Source organism: Dipodomys merriami, unplaced genomic scaffold (genome assembly GCF_024711535.1).
Source record: "Dipodomys merriami isolate MVZ:Mamm:240054 unplaced genomic scaffold, mDipMer1.0.p SCAF_17, whole genome shotgun sequence".
NCBI classification, from domain to species: domain Eukaryota; kingdom Metazoa; phylum Chordata; class Mammalia; order Rodentia; family Heteromyidae; genus Dipodomys; species Dipodomys merriami.
In genome coordinates, this window is record NW_027203048.1 from 31936312 (window position 1) to 31948821 (window position 12510).

The window sequence follows — 12510 nt, forward strand, 5'->3', positions numbered from 1 at the left end:
ACATATAATCAACTTCCATACCGAAACTGTAATTTTTTGTTCAGATTTTCTGCCTCATCTCGTCGTTTTAATAACATAATCATTTCCTCATCTAAATCAGCCTTTTTCTGAGCTGGTATATATTTTATCAGCATAGTTTGTTTGATGTCTTCATATTTATCTTTAAGCTGTTTCATATATTTACCAAGAGCTTCTAGATTGAAAGAGTCTTGGATATCCATGCCTATAAGAAAGGAAACAATAAGGCCAGCCATGTGCCCATGTGTCTATGTGTGCATTCAAACAATGTTTTAGCAAGATAGGTTTACTGTATTATAAAAGTAATTCTGAAATACAGGCTTTTTTTTTCCTGTTGTGCATGCTAAGAAAGCACTCTACTGCTTGAGCTATGCCTCCAGTCCTTTAGATTTTTTTTTTTTTTTTCAGTAAAAGTCTCACTGCTATCTTTACCTAGGCTGGCATTATATTTGCACTTCTCAGTTGGTTTGGATTACGGATACATATCACCAGGCCCATGCCAGGCATGGTAGCATCTCCTTGTAGCTTATTGAACTTAAGTAGAAGTTGCATAAAATGGGTACAGTAGATCACACATGCAACCCTAGCTATTAAGAAAGCAGAGATCGGGGCTGGGAAGATGGCTCAGTGGTAGAGCGCTTGCCTTGCATGCCTGAGGCCCTGGGTTCGATTCCTCAGCACCACATAAGCAAAAAGAAAAAAAGCCAGAAGTGGCGCTGTGGCTCAAGTGGTAGAGTGCTAGCCTTGAGCTGAAGAGCTGAGGGACAGCACCCAGGCCCAGAGTTCAGGCCCCACGACCGGACCCAAAAAAAAAAAAAAAAAAAAAGAAAGCAGAGATCATGAAGATCATGATCCTGAGCCAGCCCAGACAAAAAGTTTATGAGACCCTTTCTTAATCAACAGAGTAGTACAGTGACAAGCACCTGTCATTCCAACTATGTAGGAAGCTTAAATAGGAGGATCACAGCCCAGGCTCTCCAGATAAGCAAAATGGCCTGCAAGTCTGCCTTAAGTAGTAGAGCATTCAAGCATGAGGCCCTGAGCTCCACATCCCAATAACTCAAAAGTAGAAGAATTAAGAAACTGTAAATGGCTAGAGTTTTAAATAACTCAGTCAGATTGATCACTGTTAGAACACACAACTTTAGCTTCAGAAAAATTTTCCTAATGACCTCATCAACATAGCCTGAAAACACCTAAAGACTGCTATTCTATAACACCAAGATTCTCCATCTAGTGACCTTTTTTTAATCAACATATTTATCCGTAACCAAATTTTCCATTACTTTATCATAGTTAACTCCTGGATAATCAGTTTATTTTTTCCAACACAAAATTATAATGCTTGCCAAATCTTCAGTCATCTCTCCTCTTACCACCACCTTGTGTTCATTAGTCATAACATACACAACTTCAAATGTCTTCCTTTCATATCCAGACCAACTGCTGACTTTAAGACACAGCTCAAAACTTCTCTCTTCCAACCCACTTCCCAGATTAATCCTACTGTATTTTAATTAAAAAATATTACTTTGGATCTTTCCAGCATTTAGTCAATTTGTTACTTTCTCTGTACTTACATATTATCTTACTTGGACTTTGCTAATCACAATTATTTTTTGTGCCAATACTGGGGCTTGACCTCAGAGCCTGGAGCACTCACATGGCTTTTTCACTCAAAGCTGGTGTTCTACCTCTTGAGCCATACCTCCCGACCCAGCATTATGTGGTGAACTGGAAATAAAAGTCTCAAAGACTTCTTTTCCTGAGTAGCTTCAAACCTCTATCCTCAAATCTCTGCCTCCTGAGTGGCTAGGATTATAGGCTTGAGCCAACAGTGGCTAGCTGCTAATCATAATTTCTTTATTTGAAAGTGAATCTATTCCATATTTTTATCAAATAGATGATCATTCAAATTTTGTTGCAATTCTCTAGTATGGAGTAACTCTTTATAAGGCATAGCTTCTTTTATTCTGGCTTCCCAGAATTTTCAGTGATTGATTCTACCTCAAGATAAACAGTAACATGATAACCTTTACGTTCTACATATTAGTATTTATTTTCAAAGTCTGTTTCCTACAGAATATTTCCAATTCCCTCCACCATTCATATGGATATAAGTCATATAAATCTCTCCAATCTTGAATGAATTCTAGGATATATTCTAGTTTCTTTCAAATGTAGCAAGTATTAAAGATATACAATTAGTGGACACTAATATCAACATCAGTAGTATTTATCAAATATAACGCACTAAAGTTTTGCATACATATGCTAGTAGAGTACATCAGAATAACCAGAACATAATAAAACACTGACTGTTGAACTCAGTCACTAGGATTCTGACACATTAAATGTGTGATAATGCCAAAGAATGTGCATTTCCAAACAGTTCCCAGTTGATAGTGATGCTGATACTGACACAAGACCCATACTTGAGAGTATACATTATACTTTATGTAACCCAGTCTGACTGAGTTCCAGTCTGGAATGATTTTTTTTGGGATGGTTTTACTGTTGTTTCATTCCATGTATCTACCTAGAACTGTGATTAAGTTTGCTTCTATACCACTGGAAGATGTATACATAGCCACACATTTAGTACCTGTATGACAGGTACTGAATTGGAAATACTTCCATGCATTGAATGTCTTTAAAATATTTTAAACAGAATTCAGTACCTGGAATCATTTTTGAAGGATCTTTGGAGAAAGAACAATACTTTACTTTTTTCTTCTCATACTCGGCCCTAAGAGCTTTGATTTCATCTATTTGCAATTGAATCATCAAGGAATTCTTTTCAATCACCCTCATTCTGAAAAACGGAAAGGATTTCTTACATTTTTTTCAATTAATTTAATTCTTAAATCATAAGAATAAACAGGTTAAATCATTGCTTTATCTTGGCTAATTTTCATTTCAAACCACTATATACTAGGTAGAAATTTTTGTAATGCCCTGAAAAGGTTAATGGATCTCATAAATAGAGAACAGTTTTCTTTCAGGGCATTAATAAAATTTAATACTGATTTTTAGCCTCTTTGGAAATCCATTTTAAGCATAATCTGCCCCCCCCCACAGAGTCTTTTCCTTGGACAAAAATTACTTTTGCAATTTAAAATTTATTTTTGTAAATCATTGCACAGTTTGCAGTGCAGTGACTACAAACTTGGTGATTGAACTAGCTACTAAAAATGTCAAGATCTGAGGATTATGGTTTGAAGCCAGCCATGGCAGGAAAGTCCATGAGATTCTTATTTCCAATTAAGAAGTAGCACTGTGGCTCAAAGTGGTAGACCTTGAGCAAAAGAGCTCAGGGACAGTGCCCAGACCCTGAGTTCAAGCCCCACAATTGACAATATATATACTTGGTGATTGAAAACAACAGAAATTCATTCTTTCACCTTTCTGGAGGCCAGAACTTAAGGGGTGGCCTTCCCTGGAAACTCTAGGGGAGAATCAGTTCCTGTGGGGGGTGCAAGGACTCCATGGCTGCTGAACTTCCGCTGCCAGTCTCATGGCCTTCTCCACTGCCGGTGTCACTGGTTCCTCTGTCTCTTTTGCAGATGTTTATTTGTGCTAGAGCATATCTGGACAGATTCCCTGCCTCAAAGCCTCCGTTTATTACATCCACAAAGAAGGTAAACATTCACAGCTCACAGCTATTGGAGGCTGAGTCTGAGGTATTATTTTCTATTTTATTTTTTATTTTTATTGGTCGTGGGGCTTGAACTCTGGGCCTGGGCACTGTCCCTGCACTCTCCAGCTCAAGGCAAGTGCTCTACTGCTTGGGCCACAGGGCCACTTCTGGTTTTCGTAGTGGTTTATTGGAGATAAGAGTCTCACAGACTTTCCTGCCTAGGGTGGCTTTGAACCACTATCATCAGATTTCAGCCTCCTGAGTAGCTAGGATTACAGGTGTGAGCCACCAGCTCACCAGCTGTCTTCTTTTCTCTTTTAGAGTTGTGATTAGATAGGACCTTCTCACTCTTTCATCTTTTTTATAATAGCTTTATTGATATGATACACATAATTTGAAATCCACCCTTGCAAATTGTATAACTCAGTGAATTTTAGTATTCAAAACATTGTCCACTCATATCATCACCCCCAAAATAAGACTTGAACTCATCAGAAGACTGGTGAGTAGAAAGTAATTTTCTCTCCAGTCTCTAGGAACTGACAGTTTTTTGTCAGTAATTTCTGGTATATTCTACTATGGTGTGGCTGTGTATCATCATAGCTTTGTGTGAGGAGGGTTTCCCACTGGACAACAACCCATCTGGCTTTTTTTTTTTTTTTTTTGTCAGTGTGAGGATTGAACTGGGCCTGAGCACGGTTCCTTTGCTTTTGCTCAAGACTAGCCCTCTACTACTTTGAGCTACAGTTCAACTTCTGGTTTTCTAGGGGTTAACTGGAGCTAAAAGTCTGACAGACTTTTCTGCCATGGCTGGCTTCAAACCATAATCCTCAAATCTCAGCCTCCTGGGCAGCTAAGATTACAGGCATGAACCACCAGCGCCTGAGTAAGTGTTACTTTTTATTCTGCATCACACAGAAAACTAAAACTGAAGACCTTTGGAGGATAGGGAGGAGGTGAGTTGAGACAGGGTCTTGCTATGGTGCAGGCTGGCCTCAAACTTGTGATTCTCCTACCTCAGACACTCAAGTGCTGGGATAACAGGTCTACAAGGACTGTGCCACCAGTCATTCTTTTTTATTTGTCAGTCATAGGGCCTGAACTCTGGGCCTGGGCGCTTTCTCTCAGCTCTTCAGCTCAAGGCTGGTGCCCTACCACTTGAGCCACAGCACCACTTCCAGCTTTTTTTTTCTTCTGCTTATGTGGCGCTGAGGAATTGAACCCAGGGCCTCATGCATGCAAGGCAAGAGCTCTACCACTGAGCCACCTTCCCAGGCCCCCACTGTCTTTCTTTTAAAAGCTGCTCAGGCAGCTTTAGTGATGCTTTTGACTGCATTAGCACTCAGAAAGGTATTTTTTTTTTGGGGGGGGGGTCCGGTTGTGGGGCCTGAACTCTGGGCTTGGGTGCTGTCCCTCAGCTCTTCAGCTCAAGGCTAGCACTCTACCACTTGAGCCACAGCGCCACTTCCGGCTTTTTTCTTTTTGCTTATGTGGTGCTGAGGAATCGAACCCAGGGCCTCTTGCATGCAAGGCAAGCGCTCTACCACTGAGCCACCTTCCCAGCCCCTCAGAAAGGTATTTAAAAACAAAAACTTTATATAAGGCAAGGTATAATGTCCCATCCAAGACAAAAAGTTAGCAAAAATTTTTCCTATGAAGTAGTCTGTCCTAATAGGTTACTGGCCATATTACCAGAAATGGAGGTCAAACTTAGTATAATTTACTACAAATAGGAGACTATTCAAAAAGAATGAGCACGCTATCCTCCCCAGGGGATTACTTACCTTGGAGCATTACAGGATTGATTACAGCAATCTGCTATAATTCAGATGGCAGTCAAGAAATTAGACTAGCAAATCCTCCATGTAAGAAATTAACTGAAAGAACTACCAGCTTAGGGACTGGGAAGGTGGCTCAGTGGTAGAGTGTTTGCCTAGCACGAATGAAGCCTTGGGTTCTATTTCTCAGTACCACATAAATAGAAAAAGCCAGAAGTGGTGATGTGGCTCAAGTGGTAGAACACTAGCCTGAGCAAAAGAAGTTCAGGGACAGTGCCCAGGCCCCAAATTCAAGCCCCAGGACTGGCAAAAAAAAAAAAAAAAAAAAAAAAAAAAAAAAAAAAAAGGAAGAAAGAAAGAAAGAAAAAGAAAAAAGAAAGAAAACAACTACCCACTTACATCCCTCATTTTATGATACCATAATATATCTCCAATTATATTAAGAGGTATCAAAAAATCCACAAACAAAATTACTACTTTACTTGAAATATGTAAAAATTAGTTAAAGGAGGCCAGGCGCTGGTGGCTCACGCCTGTAATCCTAGCTACTCAGGAGGCTGAGATCTGAGGATTGCGGTTCAAAGCCAGCCTGGGCAGGAGAGACCGTGAGACTCCTATCTCCAATAAACCACCAGAAAACTGGAAGTGGCGCTGTAGCTCAAGTGGTAGAGCGCTTGCCTTGAGCTGAAAAGCTGAGGGACAGCGCCCAGGCCCAGAGTTCAAGCCCCACGACTGACCCAAAAAAAAAAATTAGTTAAGGGGAGAGGATAACAACAATATGACTTTTAAGTAAAAACTAAATTAAATCTGAGCATGGTGATATATGCCTGTAATCCCACCTCTGAGGTAGGAGGCTGAGGCAGCAGGCTGTTGAGTTCAAAGTCACAGAGCAAGTTCAAGGCCAGCCTAAGCTACATAGCAGCACCTGTTTCTAAAATAATAGTTGAATTTCAAAAATAAGAAATTTAAAAGACTAAGAACTTTTTGACAATTTACTAATATACTCACTTTTCTTCAAGTTGGTTCTTTCTTTTCTGGTGATACACTAAAGCTGTAGGCTTTGCTGTCAAAACTTTAAGTTTTCCATGAAGACAAAATGAAGTTCTTTGGTCTTTCTTTATTGTCTCAATAAAGGTATCATACGCTTTTTTGATTGAAGTAAGAATGGATTTGTACGCAGTGACATACTCTATAACCTGAAATATGATTTGTCTGCCTATGGTACTGATTTATTAAAAAAAAAACTACGGATCAAAAGCATTTCAAATAGCATTATATTTTTAATCAAACATGATTGTTAAAATGTAAAATTTTACATCAAACTCAAACATAAGCAGGCACTAAAAATAGTATTTAATGCATACATGCTCTTTGTGGATCATTACAAAATACACTGAAATCTGTTTTTTGTTTTTGTTTTTTTTGGTCATGGGGCTTGAACTCTGGGCTTATACGGTCTCTGAGCTCTTCAGCTCAAGGTGAGCACTGTACCACTTGAGCCACAGCACCACTTCTGGTTTTCGGTGGTTGGGATAAGAGTCTCATAGACTTTCTTGCCTAGGCTGGCTTTGAATGCTGATCCTCAGATCTCAAGATCTCAGCCTCCTGAGTAGCTAGGATCACAGGTGTGAGTCACTGATACCCGGCTCTTTTTTTTCTTCTGGTCCTGAACTCAGGGCCTGGGTGAGCCTCTTTGTGTTCAAGGTTAGTGCTCTATCACTTGAGACAAAGTGGCACTTCTGGCTTTTTCTGAGTAGTTTTGGAGGCAAGAGTCTCATGGACTTTTTCTGTCTGGGCTGGCTTCAAACCACAATCCTCAGATCTCAGTCTCCTGAGTAGTGAGGATTCCAGGCATGAGCCACCAGTGCCCAGTGAAATCTTAAGAGAGGTATACAGAAATAAAAGTATATATAGAAATAAAATTGACCCAAATATTTCTCTGAAGTCTATGCTACCTCTGATCCCCACTGTGTTCTCTAGCTAGATAATACCCAGAGCCTGGCACTGGTGTCTCACGCCTGTAATCCTACCTACTCAGGAGGCTGAGATCTGAGGATCGAGGTTCAAAGCCAGCCCAGGCAGGAAAGTCCGTGAGACTCTTATCTCCAATTAACCACCAGAAAACTGGAGGTGGCACTGTAGCTCAAATGGTAGAGCACTTGTCCTGCACTGAAGAGGTGAGGGACAGTGCCCAAGCCCAGAGTTCAAGCCCCTCGACCAAAAAAAAAACAAAACCAAAAACCAAAAACCAAAACACAGAATCTATAAAAAAAAAAAAAAAATGACAGAAAGAGCTGGGCACTACTGGCATACAACCGTAAGCCTAGCTGCTTGGGACAATAAGATCTGAGGATCCTGGTTTGAGAAAAGCCAGCCAAGCTGAAAAGTCTGTGAGACTTATCTCCAGTTAAGCAGCAAAGAGCCAGAAGTGGAGCTGTGGCTCAAGTGGTAGAGTGCTCACTTTGAGCAAAAAAACTCAAGGAAAGTGCATAGGTTGAGTTCAAGCCCCAGAACCAGCATATGTACACACAAAAAGGATATTAGGAAACTATTAATCAGCAGCAAGTACCAGAAAAAGAGCATCTGAATATTTTTTGTTTTGTTTTGCTTTGTTTTTACAGAGCTATACCCCTATCCACCCAATTCAGGAAACTTTCATAGAATAGAGGCCACAGCTTTTTGGTCTTATACTAAGCAATGTGCTGCTCCTAGCCATCCTTCACTTCACTATGATATCTTCCAACAAGCCAAGACAACTCAGATTTATGGGGAGCTAATACAACTGATCCTTGTCCATGGCAGTTTGCTAAAAGAAACAGAAAATGCATTAGAGAATGCAAATGTGGGGCTAGGAATATGGCTTAGTGGTAGAGTGCTTGCCTAGCATGCATGAAGCCCTGGGTTTGATTCCTCAGTACCACATAAACAGAAAAAGCCCGAAGTGGTGTTGTGGCTCAACTGGTAAAGTGCTAGCCTTGTGCAAAAGAAGCTCAGGGATAGTGCTCAGGCCCTGAGTTCAAGTACCAGGACTAGCAACAACAACAAAAAGAATGTAAAGTTGGATACCACAGGAGGTAGAATATAGAAGCAATTCAGTCTGACCCACAAAAATACATTACTGTAGGGAATTTTACCCCTAAACCACATTTCTAGCATTCCTTGAAATTTTTGAGGTGTACCAATGTCCACTCTTTAATGGCAATAATAGCTAGAATATTATACTGGACTGGTTCTTCATTTTGCCAGTCTCTACTACTATTCCCTTATAGCCAGCCCATTTAACTCTTTATATTTCCTTCTTGGCCTCTACAAATATTGAAGTGTAAGACTCCAGAAACCCAAGAAAATCATAACTATACTTACTTGGTACATGGATTTTATAAGGAAGAGGAATGGCATGCATTTGTACAACTTACTTGTAAAGCTATCAGGAGCACAAAAGCTCCATCAAGTTGCCCCCATAAGACATTGATTTCTGTAGAAGCTCACTCTTTTAGTTTTGGCCTTCCTTGTTTACTATTTCTTTGACTCTCTACATTGTAGCCTCAACTTTGAGTATATTAGTTTCAGGCCCTCTCTGTTTTGAGTCAGGTGTAATTCTTCAAGTCAAATCACTTAAGACAGGATTTTGTATTTGCTCTCCAGTTTCAAGTAGGTAGAGATGTAAGTTGACCTATTATTTTCTGGTCAACTAGATCCTTCCAAGAGAGAAAGAATGTCAAATGAAGTAAATCATTTGAATCAATCAAATCAGATTCAATCAAATCAAATCAATAATCAAATGTGCAAAACGAATGAGGAAATAAAAAACCTACAAGAAAAAATTTTCCTTTCTAAAATTATTGTTTTCCATTTCAGATAATTCTCATTCCTGAATAGAATTATTATACAGATAAATGTATGATTTACAATTAAGCAATGTACAAAATCTTAGAGGGATGAGAAAAGGGTAGATTGGGAAATACAAGTAGATTAAATACTTTTTATTTAACTTCATGTGTTTTCTCTTAAGAATTAAATGTACGAATACCAACTGCAACATGACTTAACTATAACTAGCTATTCTTACTTAAAGCAGACAGCTCTTCAGTAAGAAAATCAAGTGGGAGGCTGGTAATGTGGCTCAGTGGTAGAGTGCTTGTCTTGTATGCATGAGGCCCTAGATTCCATTCCTCAGCACCACATAAACAAAAAGCCAGAAGTAGCACTGTGGCTCAAGTGAGAGTGCTAGCCTTGAGCACAGAGCTCAAAGACAGTGCCTAGGCCCTGAGTTCCAAGCCTCAGGACCAGCAAAAATAAAAGAAAATCAAGTGGCAGCATTCAGGCATGCAAAGATAAGCAAGTCATATATATCTATATATCTATATATCTATATCTATATGACTTTATATATATATAAACTTTTCTTTGCTGATATCACACAAGCAAAACCTTAGCATTCTTGTTTTCTAAAACCGTTCTTATAAGCATACATAAATAGTACAAGGGGGAATGTTCATTATGATAATGCCATAGATTCAGCATGACAGCATGATAGATATGAAACATACTCAAGATACTACCATTATTTAAAATATATTCTAATAACTAAGATAAACAGCAGTATAATTGGTCAAAACATATAAAATGAAGGAAATGTGCCAATGTACCAATTCTACAAGATGGTTTCTCTTCTGGATGATTTAAAAGGAAGAAAAGACTGGTTTATATTCTTACACATAAGTATCACTACTACTCTGTGCTCACTTTTCCTTGAAGTAAGGCACTAAGTTTGTTTTATTGTGCCAGTCTTGGGGCTTTGATTCAGGGCCTGGTGCTGTCCCTAAGCTTTTATGTTAAGGCTAGAATTCTACCACTTGGGCTCTACTTCCAGCTTTTTGGGTGGTTAATTAGAGATAAGAGTCTCATGGGCTTTCTCTCCTGGGCTGGCTTTGAACTGTGATACACAACTCTCAGCCTCCTGAGTAGCTAGGATTAGAGGCATGAGCCACAAAGCTTTTATTTAGAAAAAAGTCAGACTCATAGTATATAATATTTTGACAATGAAGCAAAGAACTGAGTCAGTCTATGGCTGTTTTGCTCAAAGACCAATAGTTTACTGAAGTCTTCAGGTAAGTACTGGGCTAGGAAAGTGGCTCAGTGGTAGAGCACTTGCCTTGCATGCATGAGGCCCTGGGTTCGATTCCTCAGCACCACATAAGCAAAAAGAATAAAAGCCGGAAGTGGCATTGTGGCTCAAGTGGTAGAGCGCTAGCCTTGAGCTGAAGAGCTGAGGGACAGTGCCCAGGCCCAGAGTTCAGACCCCACAACTGGACCCCCACCCCCAAAAAAGGGGAAAAGATACTAATGTCATTTATTTATTGTCAGCAAATCTTCTGGGCAGGTGTAAAAAAAAAGAAAGCTAGGCAAATGGTAGAATAAATGAGAAAACTGCAATTTTTATGAGGGGAAATAATTATTTATAGTCACAAAAGGTAAAATCAAGTTTGTTATGAAAAGTTATGTAATATTTTCTAATCTATTTCCATTATCCTCAATGTTAAGTTTCATCAGATCCCTTATTCTACCATATTTATTTATTTATTTACTTATTTATAGCATAGAATTGCCCATGGTAGCCTCCAACTCTTGGCCATAAGGGATCTTCCAGTTTCAGACTCCCTAACAGCTATGACTACAGGCATACGCCACCCCATATGGCTCTAGGTCTCAATTTAATATGCTAAATCAAATTCAAACCAAGATTTTAGTTGGTTTTGAGTTTTCTTTTATTTTGTAGAGCTGAGGACTGAACTCAGGGCCATCCTCACTGAGCTAAATCCCCAACCCTAAACTAAGATTTTAGTGGTACCACAAACAAACCCCCAAAATTAGGAACTACCAGGTTCTTGTTTACAACCTAATAAATTAGAGAACCCCTTAAGATGGCTCAAAATGGGCAAGCTGTTGATCAGAAATGTTGATCAGCTAAACTAATATAACTGATAATAAACCCTCATTAACAGCTAGGAAATATAAGTCCGGCAATCTCCATGCCTTCCTGAAAAACAGGTCAAAATTTGTCAAAATGACAAATAGAACATGGCCAAACAAGCAGTGGTATTAATTACCAAGGAAGGGGTGTCAGGTGCTAAACATAGATCGTTTCTACCCTGTGAAAACTAAAAACATTATACCTTATCAAACACATTTCGGTAAATGATGTAGTATTCATCAGCAGGTCCTTCCTCATTACAGCCCACCTTTTCAACTTCGGTAATTATGTATCTTTGCATACTTTCCAAAAATTCCTTGTCGCTTCTACTAAGGATAGGGGGGAGAACTGCATGTTTATTAATTTCCTGAACTGACATAAGTCCTACACACTGTTCACCAGAGAAAAGTAAGATTTCCACCTCCTTTTGCAACAAAGCCAAACACTGTGGTAGGCCTGAAAGAGAGAAACAAACAAAAAAAACAGTTAAAGTTTAAAATCCTAAATCAAGTATTCATATAAAAGATGTTTACTCCCTTTGGGGGAATTTGTTTTAATCTATTTTGCAGCTTTGGTGGGGAAAGCAGGAGATTTCTCTGCCAGAGTCCCAGAGCGCGTCCCGGGCTTGTGGACATGCAGCCCCTCGCTAAATCGACAACACTGTGGAGCCACCTCGCTCTTTTCCTGCCCCTGCAACCTTTTCTCCCAGCATTTCTATCCTCGTTTCACTCCCGAATCCACTATCTTACCCCTAACCTTCCCCCTCACCTGAATCCCCCACTCCCCACGCCGACTCCAAAGCTTACAGACCGTAACTAAGCAGCCGGCATATGAATTGCATCTTGGGACTAGTAGTCCTAGAGAGAAAAAAATAGTGGAAAACTACAATTCCCAGAATACACTCGCCTTTTCTCCCTCACGTTTCCCAGTCTCCATTCCCCCCCCCCCCCCCGCCCCCCGCAAGAACCCGGTAGCCACGTCGACTGTATGAAGTCTTTACAAGGCATTAACAATGTGTTCATGTGTACCACTTCGAGAGCATTCTGAGGACGACAGTGAGAAACGAGCCCAGACTTGGGAAGTGAAGCAAGGTTCCCGAC

General features: G+C 39.8%; 1 protein-coding gene across 1 annotated transcript in view; it reads right to left on the minus strand.

Annotated features, from left to right (window-relative positions):
- The window catches only part of Clhc1 (clathrin heavy chain linker domain containing 1), a 36880-nt gene extending 24633 nt beyond the window's left edge, over positions 1 to 12247 (minus strand). The window contains exons 1-5 of the mRNA XM_070025016.1: positions 12179 to 12247; positions 11613 to 11866; positions 6445 to 6632; positions 2700 to 2833; positions 22 to 223 (exon numbers count right to left, since the gene is read on the minus strand). Of these exons, the coding sequence (XP_069881117.1) occupies positions 22 to 223; positions 2700 to 2833; positions 6445 to 6632; positions 11613 to 11789 (701 nt within the window). The 5' untranslated portion in view covers positions 11790 to 11866; positions 12179 to 12247. The remainder of the gene's footprint in view (positions 1 to 21; positions 224 to 2699; positions 2834 to 6444; positions 6633 to 11612; positions 11867 to 12178) is intronic.
- Between the last annotated feature and the right edge of the window lie 263 nt (positions 12248 to 12510).